This window comes from Glycine max, chromosome 18, assembly GCF_000004515.6.
Source record: "Glycine max cultivar Williams 82 chromosome 18, Glycine_max_v4.0, whole genome shotgun sequence".
In the NCBI taxonomy this organism is placed as follows: domain Eukaryota; kingdom Viridiplantae; phylum Streptophyta; class Magnoliopsida; order Fabales; family Fabaceae; genus Glycine; species Glycine max.
The window spans coordinates 25,240,936-25,268,906 of NC_038254.2; the positions used below are offsets into that span (position 1 = coordinate 25,240,936).

At 35.2% G+C, this 27,971-nt stretch overlaps 1 protein-coding gene across 1 annotated transcript; it reads left to right on the top strand.

The window, feature by feature from the left end:
- The first annotated feature begins 19,871 nt into the window (after nt 1–19,871).
- On the top strand, nt 19,872–27,849 carry LOC100796335 (nucleobase-ascorbate transporter 11). The gene is made up of 10 exons (XM_003551265.5): nt 19,872–21,254; nt 22,156–22,253; nt 22,349–22,519; nt 22,805–22,905; nt 23,833–23,968; nt 24,181–24,231; nt 24,873–25,160; nt 25,856–26,090; nt 26,310–26,590; nt 27,347–27,849. The coding sequence occupies exons 1-10, from the start codon at nt 20,534–20,536 to the stop codon at nt 27,566–27,568; spliced, it is 2,304 nt and encodes a 767-aa protein (XP_003551313.1). The 5' UTR covers nt 19,872–20,533; the 3' UTR covers nt 27,569–27,849.
- Nucleotides 27,850–27,971: the final 122 nt, after the last annotated feature.

The following is a 27,971-nucleotide window of genomic DNA, read 5'->3' on the forward strand; positions in this document are numbered from 1 at the left end:
TGCTTAATGGACGAAGGGCTAACTGGTGTATGTGGTGCCTAATCACGTATTGAAAACCCTAAGTTGATTTTCGCTTAGTAAATTGAAACAGGGTTGGATTAAGTGGTTGACTGTTAGGGACGAATTTTCCATAACCCAGGATAAGAGAATGGCTTCTGAATCAGAGGAAACAACCCGTTTTTAATATTAGTATTTTCGTATTCCAGTTTACTTGTTCTGCTCTTTAATTACCAAACAACCAAACCCCCCCCCCCCCAATCCTTACTGTTACTGCAAGTATATTATGAACATTTGGTTTGTCACTGCTCGTTGGGAAACGACCTAGGATCACTTCCTAGTTACTGCATTTTCATGTTTATTTGATTCGGGTACGGCCTCGATCAAATTTGCCGTATACTAGCAACAAGGGGAAGCAACCTATGGCTACCTCCAACATGAGCCAGTCAAGGGGGACTGGGGTACAGTGCTTTCAGTGTGGGGGACCGCATCTTAAGAGGAATTGCCCACAGCTCCAGCAGACACAAGAGAATCGTTGTTATGTGTGTGGCAAGGTGGGCCATTATGCTCGAGAATGTAGGGTGACCGGGAGACCGACGGTGACTGCCAATTCCAACACCGTCAATCGTGGACCCACTAATTCCACAAGGAGCGGTAACGTTAGCAACAACAACACTAGTGGTGGAAGACCAAAAGTACCCTCCCAGGTATTTGCTATGAGTGGTTCAGAAGCGGCTGCCTCCGACGATTTGATACGGGGTAAGTGTTTGATTGCTGATAAACTACTAGATGTACTTTATGATTCGGGTGCCACGCATTCTTTCATATCTCATGCGTGTGTGGAGAGGTTGGGGTTATGTGCGACGGAGTTACCATATGATATGGTGGTGTCTACTCCGACGAGCGAGCCTGTAACCACCTCTCGGGTGTGTTTGAAGTGTCCTATAATTGTTGAGGGTCGATCTTTTATGGCGGATTTGATTTGCCTACCTTTAGCTCATCTAGATGTGATCTTGGGGATGGATTGGTTATCTACTAACCATATTTTTCTAGACTGTAAGGAGAAGATGCTAGTGTTTGGGGGAGATGTAGTTCCAAGTGAATCTTTGAAAGGGGATGCGGCCAACGAAGGAACGGGGGATGTTCAAACTTACATGGTGTTGTTCTCTATGTATGTGGAAGAGGACGCTGAAGTTAGTAGTATACCGGTGGTGGCAGAATTTCCAGAAGTTTTTCCTGACGACATTTGTGAATTGCCACCTGAGAGAGAAGTGGAATTCATTATTGACTTGGTGCCTGGGGCAAATCCAGTGTCGATCGCACCTTATAGAATGTCTCCGGTAGAACTAGCAGAGGTGAAGGCACAAGTGCAGGATCTTTTGAGCAAACAATTTGTTCGCCCAAGCGCATCACCGTGGGGAGCGCCGGTCTTGTTGGTTAAAAAGAAGGATGGAAGTATGAGGATGTGTATAGACTACCGGCAGTTAAACAAGGTCACTATCAAGAACAGATATCCTCTACCAAGGATAGATGATTTGATTGACCAATTGAGGGGAGCGACGGTATTTTCGAAGATAGATTTACGATCGGGGTATCATCAAATCCGAGTTAAGAAGGAAGATATCCCAAAGACTGCGTTTTGAACTCAGTATGGGCACTACGAGTATTTAGTCATGCCATTTGGAGTGACTAATGCTCCGGCTATTTTCATGGATTATATGAATCGTATATTCCATGATTACTTGGATCAGTTCGTGGTTGTGTTCATTGATGATATCCTAGTGTATTCGAGGAATAAGGAAGAGCATGAGAAGCACTTGAGGATTGTGTTGCATATCCTGAGGGATAGGAAGTTGTTCGCCAAACTGTCGAAATGTGACTTTTGGTTGGAGAAAGTACAGTTCTTGGGGCACGTGATTTCTAAGGACGGGGTTGCGGTGGATCCGAACAAGGTGGAGTCGGTTATGGAGTGGCAACAACCGACAACTCCAACGGAGGTTCGAAGCTTCTTGGGGTTGGCTGGCTACTATAGGAAATTCATTGAGGGATTTTCCAAATTGGCATTGCCCCTAACCAAGTTGACTCGTAAGAATGAGAAGTTTGTCTGGAATGAGAAGTGTGAGCAAAGTTTCCAAGAGTTGAAGAGGCGGTTGACGACAGCTCCAGTGTTAATTTTACCCGACCCTAAGAGACCGTTTGAAGTGTATTGCGATGCAAGCGGGCAAGGGTTGGGGTGTGTGTTGATGCAAGAGGGAAGAGCAGTGGCGTATGCTTCACGTCAATTACGTCCTCATGAAATTAACTATCCGATCCATGACTTGGAACTAGCAGCAATGGTCTTTGCTTTAAAGCTTTGGAGGCATTACTTATACGGTACTCGTTTTGAAGTTTTCAGTGATCACAAGAGTCTCAAATACTTGTTCGATCAGAAGGAACTCAATATGAGGCAACGGAGATGGATGGAGTTCCTCAAGGATTATGATTTTGGTCATTCCTACCATCCCGGAAAGGCTAATGTAGTAGCCGATGCGCTAAGCCGGAAATCTTTACATGTTGCGACTATGATGAGTTTGGAGCAGAGATTGATAGAGGAATTCCGAGATTTGAATCTAGCAATCGAGATGCAACCCAAGAGCTTATTTGTGGGAGCATTGCAGATCACCAATGAATTCGTAGATCACATACGCGAAGCTCAAGAGGATGACCCGTTTTTGCAAGGCAAGGTATTAGATGTAGTAGGGGATAAGGATGTGGAGTTTGAGAAGGACACAACCGGGTTAATTAGATTCAAGGGGAGGATATGTGTGCCACCTTTAGATGATTTGAAAGTTAAGATCTTGGAAGAAGCGCATAAAAGTCGTCTTAGTTTCCATCCAGGAATGACTAAGATGTACCAAGATTTGAAGAGAAGTTTTTGGTGGCATGGCATGAAGAAAGATATAGCTGAATATGTAGCAAGATGTTTGACATGTCAAAAGGCTAAGGCTAAGCACCAGTGACCATCAGGAGAATTGAAGCCATTGGAAATTCCGGAATGGAAATGGGAGAGCATATCTATGGATTTTGTATCTAGTTTACCCAAGACTAGTCGTGGACATGATGCTGTGTGGGTCATAGTAGATCGACTCACCAAATCTGCTCATTTTATTCCGGTGAATATGAAGTATAGAATGGAGAAGCTAGTGGAGTTGTACATCAAGGAAGTAGTAAGGTTGCATGGAATTCCTTCCAGTATTGTATCCGACAGGGATCCGAGGTTCACTTCGCGATTTTGGACCAGTCTACATGAAGCCTTGGGGACAAAGCTGAAGCTTAGTTCAGCTTATCATCCTCAAACAGATGGTCAGACTGAACGAACCATTCAGACTCTAGAGGATCTACTTCGGGCGTGTATTATAGAGCAACAAGGCAGCTGGATGGATTGTTTGCCATTGATTGAGTTTACTTACAACAATAGCTACCAAGCCAGTATTGGTATGGCTCCTTTTGAAGCTTTATATGGACGAAAGTGCAAAACTCCTATTTGTTGGTACGATGATGGAGAAGCAGTACTTCTTGGACCTGAAATGCTACAACAGATTAACGAACAAGTGAAATTGATTCGAGAGAAGATAAAAGCATCTCAGGATAGGCAGAAGAGCTATTATGATAGAAGGAGGAAGCCACTAGATTTTCAAGAAGGAGAACATGTGTTTTTGAAGGTTTCTCCCGTAACTGGAGTTGGAAGAGCTCTCAAATCTAGAAAGTTGACGCCCAAGAATCTAGAAAGTTGACGCCCAAGTATCTAGGCCCGTATCAGATTTTGAAGAAGATTGGGCCTGTAGCTTATCATATCGCCTTACCTCCGAGTTTATCGAATTTGCATCCTGTGTTTCATGTCTCTCAAATGAGACGGTACAACCCAGATCCATCACATATACTTGTAGTGGACGAGGTACAGGTGAAGGATAACCTCACCTATAAAGCACAACCTCAGAAGATCACTGACCGAAGAATGAAGTCGTTGAGAGGAAAGGAGATCGCGTTGGTGAAGGTGCAGTGGGGAACCGATGAGGGTGATTCTACATGGGAGTTGGAGGATAGGATGAGAGAATTGTACCCAAGTTTGTTCATAGAGTAGTTAATTTCGGGGACGAAATTCCTAAAAGGGTGGGAGTATTGTGACATCCTGGAAATTTCTACCCGAAATTTTTGAAAACGATGTATTTTGAATGACTATATATATATATATATATATATATATATATATATATATATATATATATATATATATTCAGTGTATGCATATGTGTTCTTGATAGAAGTAGGAATAGTGGGGGCAAGATATGCGGGTTAGGCTAATTAAGGAAGAAAAATCCATAACTGGGAGGTTATGGGTTAATTCTTAATTAATTAGTTTAAAAAAATCATTGTTTTGCGTGCGACTTAAAATTTAACGAAACCAACCTCTGAACCACGCTCGGGGTTTTATTCTGAGCGTTTTGATATATATATTGATTACTTTCGAAAACTGGCCCCGACGGACGCAGAGAAACGCGAGGAACTGGAACCAGAGAAACAGCACGCAAACCAAGCCAAGATTTTAGCGTTTCAAATGTCAGATTTTTCTCACTTTTTGTGGCTGAGTATGGGTCACAATCAAAAGAGAAAGTGGGCCCTTTTTGCTCCACTCAAATGGAGACATGTGGCATAGTTTATAATAAAATAATAAGAAATGAGGAAAAAACCTTTTTAAAATTAAAAAGCAACTCTCTCTCTCCTCACTCAGCCCCACATTTTTCGGAAGCCTTTTCCTCTCTCCCTCACGTTGCTTTTTCTTTCTCCTTCATTCTCCATTGAAGCTCCAAACAAAGCTCCAACCTTTGACCATCATTTCTGCTCCAAATCGCGAAAGGAGGGCATTTTCGGAGTCGTGAAGCGCGTCTCTACGTGTGGGACTTCGAAATTTCAGGTTTGGGTGGACTTCTTTCTCGCTTGATTTTCGTGGGTATGGGGTTTTGGGAGATATGATGGGTAGTTTGGTTAGTTTTATGCTTCATGATGATTATTTGTGAAGGAATTTGTTGAAAGCATGTTGAACTTGCCATGTTTGGATGAGTTAAGCTTACCCATTCAGTTTTAGGGTTTTTATGATGATGCTTGTGATGTTCATGTGCTGAAATTGCTTATGGAAAACTGTTAGAGATGAAGGGTAGAATTAACCTAGGGTTAGAAAGTGAGAATGTGGTGTTATGAGTGGAAAAAGAGTGAATTTTTTAGGGCTGGAAGGCCAAATCTGTAATTGGTAGTATTTAGAGGTTAGAGTGAGTTAATCTTAGTTTGAAATGTCATTTAGGACTTATGAGAAAGGTTAGGCTGTGCTAGAGAGAAAAACAAATGACCAAAGTGAATAAAGAGTCATTTCTAGGGTAAATTTGGGTGTTGAAGAGTCAAATTTTGATTCGGTGAGATTTTAAGCGTAAATCCAGTTTAAACAAGTTTAAATTGATGTTATAGACTTGTGTGAGGTGAGAGTTTGTTTCAAATTTGTCCCATTCTCAATTTGACTTCTCAAGCCTAGAAAATCCATTAAATTGAGGGGTTTTGGACACCTAGATTTTGTGTTGCTGTGGTTTGAAGCTTGACTTTGGTTTAGACATGATTGATACATGATTTGGGACTTGTAGGATTTGATTTGGGCAAGATTGGATGAGGGGAAGTGTGGTTTTCGAAATCTGCACTTTGTGCAGATTTTTGCTGTGAAATTGTGCAGCAGAATTTTGGACAAGTGCAGGAAAATGCTATGTATTTGCTGGTTGTGGAAAGAGTAATGTAGAATGAGTTCTGGATATTTGCTAGTAGATCCCAACGGTCACAATGTAGGCTTATGTACTAGAGACTTCCAGTAAAATTATGGAGTCGATCCAACGGTTAACGAATTGGAACGAAAGAATTGTTACTGGGGTCTTTAAGTGAGAAAAGCTGTGATTTTGGTTGGTGTTTTGGGCAGAGTTTTCTGCCTTTGCCCTGTTTTTCTTGGCTGTGATAGTTTGTGTGGTTTGAATGTTGAATTACTTGGATGTTGGGGAAGCTTGGGAGGATTGATGGGGACCCGGTGTTGAGAGAAACGAGGATATGGGCTACATGGGAGTACGTGAGCTCAGTTGGAGGTGGGCAACAGGGGATGGTGGGTTTATGCGCGATTTGTAGATCGTGATGGCGGCGCAGCTAATCCATGATCGAGTAGAGATGGAGTGCCTAGAGGGAGCCTGGGAGACCCTCGAAGGCAACACGAGGTGCCGATTTCGGGGCACTATTTGATTTACGGCGACTTCTTTGGTGCATCCAGATGAACCCGTGCGCACGCTTCAGCGTACTGTGGAGTGGATACTACCCACGCCTACACCATATCGTCTAGTGGAGCCCGTCCAAGTGATCGAGGTAACGTCATCCGAGGAAGACACTGAGGAGGATCTGGAGGAGCTACCTCCTGAGCCTGTTGTGGATGCCCTTGACTTTCTAGAGGGTGATGAGGATCCACTTCTTGAGGTGGATTCTCCCGAGGAAGTCATGTCGGCATCTGAGGCAGACTCTACGGAGGATAGTGGCCCGGGGGAGATGGCGATCAACGGAAGCTCTTCATCCTAGTGGACAGCTCTTTGGATTAGTTTTGTATATTTTTGAGGGTGGGTGTATTTTGGACTGACTGTTAGGTTTACTCTTTTGTTTTTGTATGGGTAGACCTGTTGTATAGGAATTTGATGATTGTATACATGTGGCTAAAGCCACCACTGTGGACACCTTTTCTCTGGATGACACTATGTATTTTGTAAAACTCCCATATTTTGGACAGCTTTAAATGACGAATGCATTTATGATCAATCTTGTTATTTGAAAAGAAAGCATTAGCAAATTTATTTGTAAAAGAGTTTATCGACCGTATTTTATTCTTTTATTTTCACGTGACGACCTAAAGTAATGGCTGGTGCATTCTTCCTTTTGAAACAGCAAAATAGTTTAGAGATTATGAATGGTAAGAAAGAAATGACTCCGAATAGAGTTGTAAACTGGCCATTCAGGACTCTATAGTGAGGATTTTCCTTCTAAACCTAGTTATGGTGGAAAGAGAAAGAAATGAAAAAGAAAAAGAAAAAAAAAATTTACCATGGTTTTTGTTATTTAAATCATTACTATCAAACCAGTCATTAATTTAGGGACGCCACAGTTATCATCCTGCTATTAGTAGTGAAAATCTTGCACAATCAGAACCAGATATAGAGCCTCAAAGAGGTAAAAGAGCAAGAATTGCTAAAGATTATGGGCCCGATTATATGGCCTATACATTAGAGGAGGATCCATCAAACCTCCAAGAAGCTTTGTCTTCTTTGGATGCTGACTTGTGGCAAAAATTCATTAATGATGAGATGGATTCTTTAGAATCTAACAAGACCTAGTATTTAGTAGACTTTCCTCCTGGTTGCAAACCAATTGGTTGTAAATGGATCTTGAAAAAAAAACTAAAACCTGATGGTACTGTGGATAAATACAAGGCTCGCCTTGTAGCCAAGGGTTTTAGGCAAAGAGAGAATATGGATTTCTTCGACACCTTTTCACCAGCTACTAGAATAACATTTATTCAGGTGCTAATATCTCTTGTTGCTATTCACAGTCTAGTGGTACACCAAATGGATGTTAAAACTGCTTTTTTAAATGGTGAATTGGAAGAGGAAATCTATATGGAGCAACCTGAAGGATTTGTGATTCATGGACAAGAAGATAAAGTCTGCAAGTTAGATAAATCTTTGTATGGTCTAAAACAAGCACCTAAGTAGTGGCATGAAAAGTTTGATAACTTAATAGTCTCGAATCGGTTTAAGGTGAATGAAAGTGACAAGTGCATTTACTACAAATCTGTAAATAATATTTGCACTATAATATGTGTATATGTCGATGACCTTCTCATATTTGGTTCAAATATTCATGTAGTGAACGAAGTGAAATCATTGTCGATGACCTTGGTATTAAGATTACTAGGTCAAAAGAGGGAATTTCTCTGGATCAATCTCACTACATTGAGAAGATCTTAAAGAAATATGATTACTTTGACTGTAAACCTGCTAGTACACCATATGATCCAAGTGTAAAACTGTTTAAGAACACTCGTGAAGGTATATGACAAACTGAGTACGCAAGTATCATTGGCAGCCATAGGTATGTCACTGATTGTACTAGACCCGACATAGCCTATGTTGTGGGATTATTATGCAGGTTTACCAGTAGACCTAGTATAGAGCACTGACACGCTATTGAAAGGGTAATGAGGTACCTTAAAAGAACCATAAACCTTGGATTACATTATAAAAGGTTTCCCGCTGTACTTGAAGGATACAGCGATGCAGATTGGAACACTCTTTCAGATGATTCCAAAGCAACCAGCAGCTATATATTTAGCATAGCCGGTGGGGCTGTTTCTTGGAAATCAAAGAAATTGACTATCTTACTTGTAGAGATTCCGTTATGGGAAAGCAAGTTGGCTGAGAAGCTTACTTGTAGAGATTCCGTTATGGGAAAGACCGATACCAGCTGTGTTGATCCATTGCGATAGTACCGCAGCTATTGCAAAAATTGAGAACCGTTATTACAATGGTAAGAAACGACAGATACGTCATAAGCACAACACTGTTAGAGAATTACTCTCAACAAGAGCTGTTAGAGTGGATCACGTACACACTGATGATAATTTAGCAGATCCTTTGACGAAAGGATTAGCTAGAGAGAAAGTCCATAACACTTCTAAAAGAATGGGACTATTGCCCTTACTGCGATGATCATTCATGATGGTAACCCGACCTAAATGACTGGAGATCCCAAGAACTAGGTTCAATGGGTAATAACAAGTTATGAAGTGATATGAGATGAACATGTTGTTATAAGTGAAAGCAGCATGATTCCTGAAGCAACAAGAGGATGAGTTATGAAAAAAAAATTGTAATTCTTAACGAGATCTATACTCTATGTTGAGTGGAGTACCTAGGCTACAGGAGTACTCTTGATAGACTCACCTATGTGAATGTTGAAGTGGGGGCCGCTTCATATGAAATTTTGGGCAAAAAATTTCTAGAGCATTCACTATACCGGGATAGACGTGCATGGCCTTTAACACATGAGCTTTATAGAATACACCTATGAAAAGGTTGTGTGTGGTTTGATGTCGGAGATAGAGTTCAAGACTTGGAGTCACTCTAGTAAAATCTGAATCTTACTCAGTATGCAAAGGTTCAAGTTGTATGACACCTTTGTTTATGCACAATTTTATGAAATCCTCAAAAATCTTCTTTTCAAATGTCAAGTGGGGGATTGTTAGAACAAAGGATGAAAGTTTGAAAAAAAGAAAGGAAAAAAAAAAGGCTTCAAGTCCCACATCGCTCAGGATAAACACTTGAATAGTGTTTCACTCCCTATATATAGAGAGCTCATTTTTTCATTTTTCCTTGTCCTAGCTGAGAAGCATTTCCTCAACTTTTCTTTCTCCCTCCCATATTTCAGCCGATGCATTTCCGGCAAACTTCTCCCTCTTTCTTTCTGTCGCTCTAAAATTTCGGTTGGCTATAAGAGTGATTTTTTTAAGTCATAATTTCGGTTGGCTATAAGAGTGACTTTTTTTAACTCATATTTTCGGTTGGCTATAAGAGTGACTTTTAAGTCATATTTTTTGGTTGGCTATAAGAGTGATTTTTTAAGTCATATTTTCAGTTGGCTATAATAGTGACTTTTCAAGTCATATTTTTCGGTTGGCTATTAGAGTGACTTTTCAAGTCATATTTTCGGGTGGCTTTAGAGTGACTTTTCAAGTCATACAAAAGGGTGTAATTCTAGAAAAGGTTCCCTCAATGCAGTGAGAATCTTATACAGTGATCTGGACTGTTTTATCCTGAGGACTTCGTGGTTGATAGTTTGCTTGCACAATTTTTTGCAGTGCCACAAAACGTCTTGAAGAAAGCGACATTGTCCGCAACTCAGCTAGTAATTTTTTCGGTTTGCCATAAACTATTTTTACAACACAACAATTTGGAGCATGATGAATGTCACTAAAGCTTTAAATATATATTGATTGTGAGACATGTAATTAGTACACAATATCATAGTCTTGTAAATATATATTGCTTTATATCTCCATAAGCTTGTTAATTTTAGGACCGAAATGGAAAAGCTTGGTCACGATTGAATTAGGTAGGTAATCATCATGTGGTTCCGTACGATAACAATTTTTCTTAAATACGGCAACAAATAGCTGCGGTTACAAATCTGTTGCGATATTAAATAATAATTTTTTGTTTCCTTATTTCGGCAATTTTTCTAACTGCCGTATTTTAAAACAAATTTTTATTTCCTGATTTGCGGCGGTTACAGCTGCTGCAATTGGTTTTTGGCGGTTTCTGTAATTGCCACAATAAGAGCTCCCAACAATCTGAACTTCCATAATTAGCTTTAACAATTGTTGTTTAACATTTTTTTTTTAGTGTGAGGAGTTCTTAATAAACTCCATTGCTTAGTGACATTTTCAGCCCTGTTCAACTCTTCATCAAATTTCTAATGCTGTGGAGAGAATTCGTCAAAGATGATATCTTTATTCAAAATGACATTTCTTTCAAATGGATACCAAACTCGAAATCCCTTTACTCCTTCTCCATAGGCCATAAAGAATTTCTTCTTGGCTCTCGGCTCCAACTTACTTTCACTTGCATGATAATATGTCGGACATCCAAACACCTTCAACATTGAGTATTCAATTGGTTTGTTAGACCATACCTTAATAAAGATCTTGGAAGTCGATGACAGTGGAAGGTGAGCGATTCACAAGATAGCATGTTATGCTGACTATCTTAGCCCAAAAACTCCTATTCAGGCCTGAATTGGATAACATGAATCTTGTCTTTTCCAACAAGGTTTTGCTCATTCTTTCAGCTACTTCATTTTATTGCGGAGTATAGGGTACACTATGTTGTCTTGGTATGTCTTCATCTCTACATAATTCATTGAATTCAATAGAGAAAAATTTCAAACCATTGTCAATTCTAAGATACTTTATATTGTTTTTCCTGTTTGATTCTTCCTAAGAATCGTCCAATGATTGAAAATTTTGAAAGTTTTAGATTTATGCTTCATCATGAATACCCATGTCATCTTGGAGTAATCATTGATGATCAACAAGAAATACCTTGTCCTTCCTAGTGATGGAACTCTCAAAGGCCCCCAACAGTCAGAATGGACATAGTTTAACATGGCCTTTGTTGTGTTATCATTTAGGAACTTCACTTGATGTTGCTTCCTATAGACACAATGCTCACAAAATTGAAGAGGTTTCACCTTGTGATTTCCAAGTAAGTCTCACTTGTCTTAGAATATTCAAACCTTTTTCACACGTGTGGCCCAGACGCAGATGCCATGGAGAATTATCAGACGAGCCATTAGACACATGACTTCTAGATTGTGAAATGATAAATACCAAGCTTGTCACAGTACCCTCTTGGACCCATATCCTTAACTAATATACAATCCAATAACCAACTTTCTTTTTTTCTTTTTTGAATCTATTTAATTAAAAATACTATGATGGTTATGTTGTTTTTTTTATATCATTTTGTTATTCAACAATCCGAAATTTTTTTTTATATGTTATGCTTTCTTCTAATTAAAATAAAAATTGTTAAAAGTTTTTCTAGTATGAAAATAAAAAACAAAAAGCCTGTGACACTAAAATTAAACTAGGTTTCTGATAGATCAAATAAAATTGTAAATACCTTCTTTTTCATACTACTCTTTCTATATATAATCGAATGATTTAAAAAACAAAAATTTGCATATGGAATTCACAATACCACGTTATTAAAACTTATAAAATGTTTTTATTAACTGTTTTTATGGAGAATGTATAATCTTTATATATATTCACAAATGAAAGAATCCATGACACCCACAAATACAAGATTTTTCTTAAGCTTTGGAACGTGATGAACTTCAGTTAAGGTTCTAACAACACCATCATGCATTTTGAATTGTACAGAACCTATACCGACATAATTGCAAGGAGCATTGCTACCCATGAGGATGTTACCACCAAACTTCTTCTCATATGTCATAAACCAATGTCTATGTGGACACATATGATAAGAACAACTTGAGTCCAATACCTATTGTTCAGAATGTTGTTGTATTTGTTCACCAACAACTAGAACCAAATCACTTTCCGATGAGGAGTCATTCTGAAGAAGAGAAGAAACAAAATCTTTCTTTGCTTTCTTTAGATAGACTCACTTCCAATGACCTGATTCTTTACAATAATTGAAAATGTCCTTAAGATTAGCTTTGCTCTTCTTTCCACCTTTGTTTTTTTTTTCTATCCTTTAGCAGAATTAGTCATCGATAATCTAGACACTGAGGCTTCACCAACATTCCTAAACGCTTTTAGTTGAAACTCTCTAAAATAGAAACTGGACTTGACTTCTTCAAGTGTAATGGAGTCCCTGCCTATACTAAAAGAACTCACAAAATTCTCATAGGAGGGAGGAAGAGATGCTAACAAAATTATTGTCAAATCTTTGTTTTCCATCTTGTCATCAATGTCGCGTAGCTCCATCAAAACATAGCTTAGCTCATCAAGATGTTCCTTCAATGACATACCTTTCCTTATTCTGAGGTCAAACAAACATTATTTCATAAGCAACTTGTTGCATATTGATTTTATCATAAAAAGTTTCTCCAATTTGAGCCAAAGCTCAACAGTAGTCAGTTCTTCATAAATTTCATAAAGAACCTCATCAAGACAAAGATAAGAGAATTCACAAATATGCCGTTTCCTCTTGTAACTTAAAGATTGACTTATTATTCTTCAATGATTGACCAGAGAGAAGAGTCCAAATGCCTTATTCTTTTAACAAGGCTCTCATCTTGATGTGTGTAAGGTTGAAGCTATTATTTCCTGTGAATTTCTCAATCTTGATTGTGTTGACCATCTTTTTGATAGAATCTTGAAGACACAACACGAATAGGTAACAAACAGAATGGTTGATCAGGAAACAAATGCGAAATTGATCTTGAACCAAAGCTCTGATACCAATCTGTTGAAAAAGATTTGAGAAATTCTATTCAGATAAGGAAACTCATATGATAGAAGGAAAATAGAAATATCACTCAAAATTGTTAACTTATTACAAATAACAAAATTTAGAATGAAGGAACTCAAAACACTCTCAAACTCTCTGAAAACAAAGAAATAATTACAGTTACAACACAACCTATAAAATTATATAAGATTAATTTTTTTTACGAATATATTAATTAATTTAGTTTGAATCTTTAAAATTGTTACTTTTGTTGTAATTTGATATAATATCAAAATAATATTGTTATGATATAGTAATCATACAATGAACATTCTTTTCATCATTTTTCTACAAAAATTTAGGTTTTAATTCATCATTATTAAGATTAACATATTTTCAAAATCTGATTGAGGTTTTTAATTTTTTTGTCTCATAATATACATCTTTGAGATTTTTAATACTGACAACCAATATATTTTAATATAATAATCAAATAATATATATTATTTTTAATGTTTTTATTTTAGTATAAATTCTTTAATGTGACAACTAAACGTTATTTTTAATACCAACATTGCAAATTACACATTTAGCTTATAAATAATGAGCTGAAAATAATTAATAAAATACTATATTAACCTCCTTTTGAGCGAGAAAATTAAATGATAAATATACCATCACTTCTACTTTTATATATATATATATATATATATATATATATAGATTTGATATAATATCATAATGATATTGTTATGATGTAGTAATCATATAATTAATCAACATAATTTTTCTACGGAAGATTTTGTTATCATATAGTCTGATTGATTTTCTTTCAAAATTAAAAGATCAAGGTTTTTAATTCATCATATTATTAAAATTAATCTATTTTCAAAATGTGATTGAGGTTTTTAACTTTTTTTTTATCTCAATATACATCACTCAGATTTTTAATACTGACAACTAATATATTTTAATATGATAATCAAATAATATATATTATTTTTAATGTTGATTTTTAATCTGTTTTTAATGTATTTTATTTTAGCATAAATTCTTTAATGTGACAGCTAAACGTTATTTTTAATATCAACATTGCAAATTATACTTTTAGCCAATAAACAATGAACTGGAAAAAAATAGTAAATTAGTATATTAACCTTCTTTTGAGCGGGAAATTTTAAATGGCAAATATACCCTCACCTCTAGCTTTATGGATTTAAAGATTATACTTTTTTGGCACATTAGCCCTGGTTTTAAATAGTTAGAGCGACCATGTACTTATAACATCCCTATTTTTAGTTATTAAACTATTTTCTATTATTCTGCATTTGGTTTCTGAGAATCAGAAGGGAAACTCAAGATTTGATCCCTAGTATTATATTTGCATTAGAGAGTTCTATCTAATTTAAAATTTTAATATTCGGTCCGGATTGGGGCCTGGAAAATAGTAAAATGACCAATTTGTCCATAAAAAGTTGCATATATAGTTTAAAAATCATTTTTAAGTAAAAAACATGCTTAGAATTAGTAATTATAATATTGAGTATGTTTTGGAATTAATTGAATACAGTTTGTATGAAAAGATACTCCCAGGACACTGCCGGGAGCTATGAAGCCTTTTTGGATCACAATATTTTGGAAATATAATGAGTCTATTTTAATTAGAAATATTTATTTGATAGGAAAAAAAATTAAAATACTGAAAAGTATAATAATTAAGAAAATTTTGATTTATCAACTAGTTAATTAGCTTTTTTAAGTAAAATAATTCCTATAATTAATATATAAAAGGGAAAATTAGTGAAAATATTTTTGGACACTCATAAAAACATATACGCGGGCATGGTTCAATTTGTGATAAATCTAATAATTTAAGTAAACATTTCATTTTTATTAAAAACTTATTTGAATTGTGAAATTAAAAACATTCTTAAATAATAATAAAAAGTTGACTTGTTCACAAATTTATAAAATTAATTTTGATTATATGAATACATATATTTTTGTTATTAGTATGATTATACTCATCCAAAGTAACAAAGTATCATACCCAAAATCATAAAATAGATAATATCCTTTTACCCCTCTATAATACAAACAAAATAAAAAGGGCTGATATGTCAAAACAATAGTACTACCTACTATCTATAAACCCATCTCACCTAATATAACTACACTGTATATATCATGATCGACTTTAGACTTATGATCAAGTTTGTCTCTCTTCCCAATTAGAATAAGAGCATAATATACAAAACCAATTACTTTTAGATCGATGCTCTATTGAAGGCTTCCTTCCATATCATGCCTCAAAAGGTGTTTTTTCCTTCAAGGCTTTGGTGGGCAACATGTTCAATAATTATATTGAGATATTAATAGTCTCATCCCAAAAGGTTTTAAGAAGATCTCTCTCAAATAACAAACTCTTAACTATTTCTATCATTTTTATGTTCTTCCTTTTTCTCACTCCATTTTGTTGAGAGTGTAAGGAGCAATCCATTATTGCTAAATTTCAGCTTACTCACAATTTTTTTTATTTAAAATTCCCCTACTATATACTCAAGTTTATTATTAGACCTGAGCTTTTAATTTAACAACTAACATTCTTTTTAGCCATATAGACTAGAATTTCAAAAAATATTTTGTAATTAATAAACATGTTTGACTTTTGCTTCAAAAAAATAAAATACGTAACACATCCTTGTAAAATCAGCTATGAACAGCAAAAACTAGTTGCTATCATTTAAATGTTGCGCTATTTCGACCACACATGAATGTGTAAAAGCTATAATTTTCTAGTGACTCTCCAGCTTGCTACAAAAGAAAATGATCTACTTTGGATTCATATTGACATACATCACACACATCATGATTCAACGTTATCTTCAATGGCACCAAAAATTCTAGCTAAATCATTTGAATTCATTTGCTTCAAGAATGGGTAACTAAAGTGACCAAGTGTTTTATGCCACTAAAATAAATCATAAATCATAAATCATCTATGACACTTGAAAAAGCATGCATAGCAATTGCTTTCATTCTACTTAAAAACTTTTATCTCTCATTTTAATAGATATTAGTTTACACTCGAAATATAGTGCATCTGGTATCTTTAGAACACCAAGAATAGTTCCTTCCTAGCTTTTGTCACACACTTAAAAGGCTTTGATTTATCCCAAACACAAATAAAACATCTAAAATATATTTGATACGCAATGGAGTTTTAGTGACAACCTACTCTTTTACTTTTGACATCAACACATTCTCAATGCCAATAGTGACTTTGGACAAGTAGGACTGCTGAAGTTACTTAAAAAATATTAATATTGTGTCATGATTTGTGCACCCATTATCAATCAACCATGCTTAATTGCTATTGCTATCTAGATAATAAGTAGTAAAAAAACATTTGCTCCTCAGCCTATATTAATTGGTGACACCCAACAACTTAAGTTTGCTGTCCCTACTAGTTTGCTTTATTTTTGCAAACCGTTTCCATAAGACCAAGTGTTGCAAGACTTACATTTAACTCTTGGCCTGAACCAAAAAAAATTTGGGAACGATTGTTCTTCTTATAGTGGGGGCAAGGTGGAAACTTACTTTTACTTTTCCAACATCCTCCTTGGTTTTCCTTCTTCCTCCTTATCTTTTCCTTTATTTCCACCAAATGACTTTTTCCTAGAACTACTATAACACCCTTCTACCTTAACACACATACACTCAATATATTTTAAAAATATGTTCGTCGTAAAATTAAATAAAAGAATGTACAAATTTTCAAAAGCTTCTTTCATGGTAAAAGAGCATTACATATGGTATTTTCATAAGCTTTACAAAAACAAGTTAGTAAATAACATAATCCAACATTAAATAAATCTTGACACCCCAAAGGCCATAAAAATCATGTGAAATCAAATATAAGGGAAACTAATTTTAAATTGAAACATAGACTAAGGAATAAAAATCCATGTGGTTGTTATATTATACCAGAGCATATATAACCATAAAATTGAAAATAATAAGGTGAAGGCCTAAGCCTCTCTTTCGGCATCATCACCATTGATCTTGTAAAGACTCACTTACAAGGACAAAATTCATCCCAAACACCAACAAGGCAAACAAACAAGGAGTGAGATTATATCTCACAATACATTTAAAGCTTAGAAAAATATAAAGGAGATTATATCTCACAATACATTTAAGGCCTAAGCTTGTCTTTTAGCATCATCATCATTGATCTTGTAGAGACTCACTTGCAAGGGTGACTTTCATCCAAAACACCAACAAGACAAACAAATAAGGAGTGAGATTATATCTCACAATACATTTAAAGCTTAGAAAAATATAAAGGAGATAGTTACATTTATATACAACTATGTCACACAAACATATCACACCCAATCAAATATTCTATACACGTGGACACGTGCAAGATGATGCACATTTAACTTATGAATTCATATGCATGTGGTACCATTTTGAACATACTTTGTGAAACATCTTGAGAGCTCAAGTAATCAATGAATTACCATTGTAAACATGAAAGGTGGTAGCTTCACCTGTTTGATATTCTAGAACAATTTAAATAAGAGATTTAATTTGTGTGTGTGTGTTTGGACATCTTAATTGTTTCACTATTTGACTCTTAATATGTGTTTGATATGATTTAAAAATAGTGGAAAAAACTGTTTGGGGGCTAGGGGGGAGGAAGCTTGTTGAAGTGTGTATGTAATTACTTAAACATTTAGATTAATCTTTGATTATTTTCTAAATAAAGGAAATAATTCTTTTACAATAAGTTTATTTTGAACTTTATCATTAAAACCTAAATTTTAATGTTTATTTTGAATTGTTAAATTTTATAATTAATTACACAAATACCCCTGAATTTTGGTGAAATTACACAAATATCAATTGTCTTTATCTAATCCTACACTAACCTCCCTTATTTAAAAATATATACACTGACTATTCCTTATGCGTTATACATTAATCCCTCTTAGTTTTGAAAAATATACACTAACATCCTCTTAATTATTTAAAAAACACTACATTGAACTCCCGATGTAAAGTTTGATTAAATATTAAAAAAAAATGAAATATTTACGATATTTTACAAAATCTCAGAAAAAATGTGTCATTTTACTCATATTTTGAAAAAGAAAGACGTATAATAAGTGATTTGTTCTGCACTATTATGCTACGGGTCTGTCTACATAAACATTATACTACTACTTAAAAATCTTTTTTCAAATTCAGGCTTCAAGCCTCTCGCTAGATATGCTTTTGGTAAATTTGTCAATCCACTTGAAGTTTGATTTAGTGACTAAGCGCATTTGTCTTCTAACATACACTTCCTTGAACTTCAAAATTAAGCTCCAATTAACTCCTTCAACTCCAATTTCCATTTCTACAAAATATAAACAAAATAACTAAGATGTAATTCACAAATTTAACACTAATTGAGCGGATAAAAGTAAGATATTTGCCTAAAAATTTATGTAACAATTAAATATTTAAGGCAATTATCAAGTGTCATACACAAAAGTTAGTTGCTCGACTTGTTTGATGCAGTACAAAATTTCGAGATAGTGTGCAGGGTCATTGGGGGTGATGTTAATTGCTTTAGTACTTGAAGTCTCAACATGTGTTTGGTACGATCTAAAACAGTGAAAAAAGTTGTTGACAGGAAAAAAAAGTTATTGGTACTGTTGAAGCTGTTATTAGTTTGTTATCGGTAGCGTTTTTATTTTCAACTAATTTTAATTTTCTCCTTTTATTCTAAATAATTTTTAAAATATATAATCAACTATTACAAATAACTCCGTATTTCTTTTATAATTTTATTATAAACAATGGTTTTTTACACAATTAAAACATAACAAATTATCTTAAAACAACTTTTCATTTTGCATATTTAAACATAAAACTTATCACAGATAATCAATTATAATAATAAGTAAACATCAAAATAATAATTTTTCATAATTAATCCAAACATTGAATATAGTTTCTAGAGGTCGTTGCATTAGATTGGGTTAACAAGAACTAAGCAATATCCTCCACACACCACGAATAATTGATTGACACGAGAAAAATAAAGCTTACACTTCCTAGTTCCTACCCATGATAGAAAATAAAAACTTCGTACCCCATTGTTCAGAGGGCTCTTCGCTATGCGAAGGTATGAAGGAGGGATGTTGTACCCTATAATAGAAAATAATATAATAAAATATGGAGAGCTTAAATTTCACATGCGATTTGGTGATGCTTAAAGTTATGAAAGTAAACAGGCTTTATAGAAACTACATACTATTTTGGAGTTGGATGAGCGCTTTACACACAGAGAGAGCCAACGTAACGTTATCTCTCACAAAAAGTCCAAATATATCTATTAATGCCCAAGTAACGCTCTTGAAATAGGGCGGTTAAACCATTCAATGATTCAAAAGTCAAAACAATATAATAATAGAGGATGTTGATAAGATATTAATTAAATAATTAAAAAAATATTTATTATGTAAATTATAAGAGAACATATAAAAATTTATGGATAACATAATTTTTTGTCTTTCAATAAAAATATTTTTATTTTTATTTTTTTAATCAATATTCTTGTCACACTAGTTAGTATTGAATAATAATAATAATCCACTTCAAACTCTTTTTCCAACAACGCCAATTGGATTGGGACCTACTAATTAAATTCTCTGTTTTCCACCGCATAATCATCATTGTAATAATGTAACAAAGCAATTGAATTACTCCACTTCACTTCATGAGTCTCCCCGAAATAAATACTGAGAGGAATAATAAGAATAAGAAACTTCAATTTGAAGCAAAGTGACGCATTAGTTTCCTTTATTATTAGTTCCTTAAAGAATATTAGGAGTAAAAAGCACATAAAAAAATTAACCCGAAGGTTCAACCTGCAGTAGTGTTAATGTGTTATGTAACGTTACTCTTCACATTTGAAAATTCAGCTTGAAACTTAGCTAGCTAGGTCCTTTGTCAACATCAAGAGGCCATGCCAGAAAGACGTTTATGTGATTAAGGTCACACACTCACATTCACGCTTTCCTTTGAAAGCAACTTGCGAGCTGCAATGAGTTGAAGTGAAGATAAGATATGTCTCTGAGTCTGAGTCAATGTGTTGTTCACTGTATTTCCCTTCAACACTAACCGTTAATCGCTACACCAATGCACGTTGTTGTTGTTGTGATGGTTTTCTTTCCTTGTCTTTTCGCCATATACTGTTCCTTTGCTTCTACTCTCTCACTCTCCGGAGTTTAGCTCTTTGCTGTGATGTGAAGTGAAGCCTCTGGGTTGGTTCCTTCACGTTGCAAAGTTTTCATCTTTGTTCTTTGTACTATATTGGGTTGAATTGAACTCTTGGATTGTCAGTGCCCAACTTTGAAAGAAAGGAAAAGAAACAAGTGAAAGAAAACGGTTCAATGGAAACCGGGTCGAGTTCGGAGTTCTTAGATAGGGGAAAGGCTATGAGGGATGGCACTGGCAAGAGACATGATGTTAGTGATGCAAAAGTTGAGCCCTTTGTGCCAAGAAGTGATCACAATCCTAAAGAGTTGAAGTCATGGGCAAAGAGAACTGGGTTTGTGTCTGATTACTCTGGGGAAGCTGGGACTAGTGCTAATGAGAATTTTGATAGTGTTGGGTTTGATGTGAAGAGTGTTGATGATCAGAGAGAAGGAGGGTCCTCTCCCACGATAGAGATTGATCCGGTGCTGGGGTTGGCAAGGCCTAATCGGGACAATGAGATTGAGCCGGTTTTTGTGTCCAAGCATCGAGTCATAAGGGGTGAGAATGATAGAGTTTTGAGGTCAAAGGATGTGTGGAATGGAGCAGTGGGGAGCCAAAACCAGAGAAGGAAAATTGGGGATGAGCCTGGTTTGGCTTTGGCTGGTGATGGTGACAAGAAAGTTGGGTTAAGAGGGAATGGTGATGCTAATGGAATGACGGTGAGCACGAATCATGATAGTAATAGCCATGGAGTTTCTGCGGTTGCTCCTTTGCCAGAGCAGAAGAAGGAAGAGGAAGGGGTAGCTGAAGGAGATGTTAAGGTGAATCTGTTTCCGGAGGGGGAGGAATCTTCTGGAAGAGAGTGGCAGGGATCATCTGGATTGAAGTACAGTATCACAGAAAATCCGGGTCTTGGTTAGTTTCAATTCAATTTTATGTTTCTCACATCTAAGTTAGAGAGCTAATTTGGATAATTTTAAACAAATTCTGCTTTGTTTAATTTGAATTTGTGTGAAAAAAAATTTGTCCAAGTCTTATGCCTTAGCCTGATGGCAACATAGTATATTCTAATCAATTTCATTAATCATATGATCTTTGAACGGAAGAGGGCGAGCCCTGGTGCAGCGGTAAAGTTGTGCCTTGGTGACATGTTGGTCATGGGTTCGAATCCGGAAACAGCCTCTTTGCATATGCAAGGGTAAGGCTGCGTACAATATTCCTCCCCCATACCTTCGCATAGTGAAGAGCCTCTGGGCAATGGGGTACGAAGTTTTATATGATCTTTGAACGGCATAGTATTATTTTTTCTGCACTGTAACTTTCTGATATATATGTAGTAATGTTATCAGCTTCTGCGTGATTGGGTATTCACAAATCACAAGACCAAAAGTCTGTTCAATTATAAGCTGGAGATTGGTCCCCAAGTTTAAGTCTACACATTATGAATTTTAATAATCTAGTTTCATTTTTTTTTTTAAATTAGTTTGTTGATGATGCATACCATATGTTATTTAGATTTGAGCATGAATGCCATCAAATTGGTTTGAGTATTGTTCAACATAACAGGGTTAAAGACAAGTAGAGTAGTAATTAAAGTGAAAGAGAGAGAGAGGAAATGCCTCTAGCTATTTATCAAGTTGTGTTTGATGGAGAGCTCTGTGAATCTCCCCATTTCCCATTTTTATTAACAAATCACTTTCACAATTACTATGATATTATCTCATAAGTAGCAATTAAAGTTAATTAGCTAAATCCTGCTTCTATGACTTGCTAAAAACGTTATTACTTCTTTTGATTAACGTATCTTTAACTGCAGTACCTCTTATCTATTACGGCCTGCAGCACTACCTATCATTGGTTGGCTCGCTAGTATTAATCCCATTAATCATGGTACCAACCATGGGTGGAACAGATGTAAGATATGCCTTTATATAATGACCCTAGAAAAATTGATATAATACCTTTCCATATTCATTTGTATTCACTTGCATATCAATCAATGATGACAGAACGATACTGCTAATGTAATTTCGACAATGCTGTTTCTTTCTGGCATCACAACGATACTGCATTCCTACTTTGGCACCCGACTACCTTTAGTTCAAGGGAGCTCATTTGTGTATTTGGCACCGGCATTGGTTATCATAAATGCTGAAGAATTTCGAAATCTTACACATCACGTAAGTTCAATGACTGACAGAAAATGTTAATTCGTTGTCCTTAAGCTCTTTCAGGCTTGTACAATTACATCAAGTAATCTAAATCCTGGTACTTCATTATTTGAATCACCAGAAGCATTTTTCCTTTTTGCTTCTTTCTGCATTGGTGCATCTATCAGAGTTCTCTGTTTTGGACCAACCCAGTGAAGGGAATTGTTGTTCATAAGTCACATTTAACTTTGATTAATCTTCTTCTGGTTGGTAACTATTTCTAGCTTCCATATTAATGCCTGCTTATAACTGCAGAAATTTAGGCACATAATGAGGGAACTCCAGGGAGCTATAATTGTTGGCTCAATATTCCAATGTATCCTGGGACTTAGTGGTTTGATGTCTCTTCTTCTCAGGTAACAAAGAGTTGCATGTGATCTTTCTCGTGTTCACCAGAGCTTGATAAATTTCTGGTGGAAAAGAAATATCTTTCGTCTTTTCATTTTATGTTTAAAATATCTTTATCTTTGTTAGTTCTCTAAGTTGCTACATTGTTAAATAATTAATATAAATGTGTATATCATCTATTAACATAATAGATAAACAGATGAATAATCTCATGTTTTCAATATTTCTTGTAGAATCATCTGAATTTAAACTTTAAAGCCTTTATGTTAAAATTTTGTCATGGAAATATACATATCTTTAGCTCTTGACACAATGCTGCATATTTTCCAACTTCCTAGAATAGTAACATGACCAACACACTCTGCTTCCCTTTATGAGAAATCTAGTTACATAATACACTCATTGGTGATCATGCAACACTGAAGCCTTGTTTTTGGTCATTTAGGTGGCAACCCTTAAATTGCAAATAAATCATATTTTGTGCAGCCTGATTAACAAGGCACGCAAAATTGACAAGTAATTAAACTTTTTGGTATTCATTTATTCTCTCTTACATGGATCTTAAAATATGTAGCATAGTTTAGATATCTAGAAAAGAATAATTAGGAATAGAATAAGCCTATGCAATTATAGGGGCATTTGATTTGGTAGAGCTTCTAGAGAACTTTGTTGAGCTTATAAATGTGCCTTATGATATGACCGTCTTATAAACTCAATTTATCTTATTTCAATAATCTCATTTTATTAAATAAGTGTTTAATTAATTTTTTTTATTAATTTAAACGTCTCCTTAAATCAGTTAATATGGTGTGAGTTTATGTTGGTGATGAAGTGAACACAAAAGCTACTGAAATTTTATCTGAGGAGAGCTATTAAGACTTTAGTCTAATGTGTTAATTCTTTGCAATTTTATAACAACTTGTTATGACTTCTAGGATAATCAACCCAATTGTGGTGGCTCCAACTGTTGCTGCTGTAGGTTTAGCATTCTTCAGCTACGGCTTTCCACAAGCTGGAACATGCATAGAAATTAGCATTCCGCAGATAGCATTAGTTCTATTATTCACACTGGTGAGTCACGACCTAAGCATTTCAAGCAGCACTGATATAGAATAATCCGATGCATGAAAAGTCTTTGAAATGACTGTAAAGTTCCTTCTTGTAATATTAAAAAGGCTGTCTGTGTTTGTCTCTTGTAAAAAAATTATTGGCTTTTGTCCTTTAAATGGTTTCAGTTGTTTTCTGAAACTCATATCTTTGTTTCTTTTATTTCTTATTTGAAGCATCTTCGAGGAATATCTATTTTTGGACACCACACATTTCGAATTTATGCTGTAAGTATCTTGAATTAACATGTTCCTCTTATTTTGATTTTTTTAAGGCATGGAATACATTACATATAATTTTTGTGCTTTCTAGTTTAGATGATTCACTTTCTCTGACAGGAATTCATAAACAAGTTAGCTTGCCGTGCTTATCTTGCATGTTGAAAATCATTCATATAAAAAGTAATGAATACTTTTCTGGTTTCATTGTGTTTGATCATCCTTTCAAAACACAAACAGTCTCACACCACACACTGTGAGGAAAGAAAAGAAGATAACTTTAGCTTAATGACTTGTGTGATCAAACTCGTCAATATCTGTGGAGCCAGTTTATATTGAAGGCTAATCATGAAATCTTATGTCAATATCACATTAAAGTTTAAAACAGTTAGAACTCTTTGGCAAGGCTCCAGGTTTGTCGTGAGGAAATTGAAGTTATACACACTCTGATTGACATTTCCTTGGTCATCTTTGATTTACTAAGTAATAAGTGTAGGAGATAAATAAGTTAAATTAGAGGAAAAAAATAAACGATTGTATACTTCATCATCATTTGTGTCAATTAGTTGAGAACTTAGATTGCTACGTTTTCCTTTATTACATGTGGATATACTAACAAAATGTGTTGACAAACTTCTGAATATTTGCAGGTTCCCTTGAGTGTTACATTAACTTGGATATATGCGTCCTTTTTAACAGCTGGGGGAGCTTATAACTACAAAGGATGCAATCCCAATATCCCAAGTTCAAACATTTTGACTGATGCATGCAGAAAGCATGCTTATACCATGAAACATTGCAGGACTGATATATCCAACGCACTGTTAACTTCTGCATGGCTCAGAATTCCTTACCCTTTACAGTGGGGTTTTCCTATTTTCCATTTTAGGACTTGCATAATCATGACCGTAGTGTCGCTGGTTGCCTCTGTGGATTCAGTAAGTACATTGTTTAAATGCTTGCAAGTGCAAAATATCATCTGCTTAGTATTATGACTCCCACAACTAACAGAATAGGAAGCTTGATATGGCATGAAGCTTTCTCACGTCTTTTGGGTTAATCGGTACATTCTGTGAGTTATCTTAAAAGTGGTGGTAATGTTGACTTATGAATCTCACATTAGGTAGAACGGGAAACTCAATGAGATACTTAAATCACAGGGCTGTCTATCTAGATTGAGAAATTCAAAAGGGGCCGCAAAACTAGTGAAATGTTAAAAGATATTTTGTATTTAAATTCAATAAAGTGACATACATACACAGAATTATTAAAGTGACATACATACACATAGATATTTTGTATCAGAAAGGTTGTTAGAGAAATATTAGTGTTACAATCTTTATTATTTGTTAAAATTGATTGGAAATCACAAAATTGTATAGGTCTTACTACTATGATGTGTGTTAGAAAGGATGTGTTAGCGAGTGTGATGCTACTGTTCAAGTGATATCTTCGAAGTCCAAACGTTTTTAAACCTTAGGATGAATTTTTATGTTGAAAGCAAGGATCAAATATGATCCGGGAAGAAACTAAAATTGTAAAACCGATGTTGAAAGTATCCAACTTTCAAATTCAATAGTTCTAAACCGATGTTAAAAGCTTTTTTTTGTAGTAGTAACATGTTGGTTTCCAGGTTGGAACTTATCATTCTGCATCACTGCAAGTCAATTTGAGGCCTCCAACTCCAGGAGTTGTGAGCCGAGGAATTGCATTGGAGGGTTTCTGTAGTATATTGGCTGGTCTTTGGGGTTCCGGAACTGGATCAACCACCTTGACAGAAAATGTTCACACAATTGACACAACAAAGGTGGCAAGTCGGAGGGTGGTGGAACTTGGAGCAGCTTTCATGATTCTCTTCTCCTTTATGGGTAAATCAACAAAACTTAATGACACAAACCATAATTTGATATCAAAATATTAAACAGCCTTTTCATTTTGCTACTTGGTATATTAACTAGTGATATGACCAAATTGAAGTATATTATTGGAGAGTAATCCTTACTTTATAAACTGATTTTGTAGAATTGATTTAGGCCAAACCCCAAATTGTAAGACACTTTAATTCAATTTCTCATATTATTTTGTAGGAAAAGTGGGTGCTCTTATTGCTTCCATTCCACAGGGCTTGGCTGCTTCTGTACTGTGTTTCATTTGGGCTCTTATAGCAGCTTTGGGCCTTTCAAACTTACAGTATGGTCAATGTACCAGCTTCAGGAACATGACAATAGTTGGTGTTTCGTTTTTCCTTGGTCTATCAATCCCTGCCTATTTTCAACAATACAAGCCTCAAACCAGTCTGATACTGCCTGCTTACCTGGTACCTTATGGGGCTGCATCTAGTGGACCATTCCATTCTGGCAATAAACAAGTAAGCACTTTCTCTATGCAGACAGCCCTTGCCTTTACTAAAAATCAAGTAGTATAAGAAGGAACATATTTCATAGGCTATATGTGAATATGCTAATAATCAAGTTGGACTAATTAAAAAGATTGCAAATAAATGACGCCACAACTTGCAATAGTGGTCGAGATGTAGTTACACCTTAAAATTTTTTATATCGTGGCTGCAACTATGATTCCAGATTGAAATTTAAAACCATACAAATATCACATAATTATCATCCATAACATTTCTATGAGCTAGTGTACAAATTTGACTTAATTACACTTTTTTATCATCATATCTCGAGGTTGACCTTCCATTTTTTTTCCACAAATTTGATCTTCCCATTCTTTTAATTGTCTAATTTTGTTTCACTTGTTAACTTGACATTCAATGATAATATTGATATGGCAGATGTGTAGACATGGATATCCTAACGTGGATGAATGATCACATTAGCATTTATATTAAATATTGAATGTCCAATTATCTGATAGACCAAAATTGTACCATTTAAAGTTAAATAGGGGGATATAGACCAAAATTGTACCATTAAAAGCTAAATAGGGGATCAAATTCGGAAAAAGAATGGGAAGATCAAATTCGAAAAATGATGATATCAAGGGATCGAGAGTATAATTAAGCCTACAATTTTTCATCAATTAAAATCTACTAGCTGCAATTAATTTTTTTTGGTGAAGATGAGCTAACCGTGTCATTTTTATCCTCCCAATGTTTCAGCTTGATTTTGCAATCAATGCTCTTATGTCCTTAAACATGGTGATTACACTTTTGGTGGCATTCATACTGGACAACACTGTCCCGGGAAGTAAACAAGAACGAGGGGTGTATATATGGTCACGAGCTGAAGATATTGCAACTGATCCTTCTCTGCAATCCGCATATTCTTTGCCAAAGAAAATTGCTAGGTGTTTCCGTTGGGCGAAATGTTTGGGAGTCTGAATATTAGGCTATGTCTGATTTCTTCTATTCATGGACTCATGATAACATTCACTTCTGATCCCTAGAGCTTAGAAGATATTGAAGCTCATGAAGAATAAAAACAAATATACTTGGATTTAGTCACTGCAAGGCCAAATAGGAAATAGTTTAGCACTGATTATGCTTGTGAATTCTATAGCTGTTTCACATAGGTCAATGTGATCTGAAAACAAAACAATGGAGAAATTATTGTACTTGTACATTTATATATTTTATAATCAATCAATGGTTCAATTTTTGTAGTTCCAGTTTGATATTTGGGGTTGAAATGAATCACCGGCAATTGAAAATAATGCAGCAAATCTATATTTGTAGCCTTTAGGCTCAACCTTCCACTGATATGCTAATAGTATATTTGAGGATA

Coding starts and splice junctions, on each gene's coding strand:
- LOC100796335 (XM_003551265.5), top strand. CDS start 20,534: ATGGAAACCGGGTCGAGTTCGGAGTTCTTAGATAGGGGAAAGGCTATG. Junction 21,255..22,155: donor CACAGAAAATCCGGGTCTTG/GTTAGTTTCAAT, acceptor CTTTAACTGCAG/TACCTCTTATCTATTACGGC. Junction 22,254..22,348: donor CAACCATGGGTGGAACAGAT/GTAAGATATGCC, acceptor CAATGATGACAG/AACGATACTGCTAATGTAAT.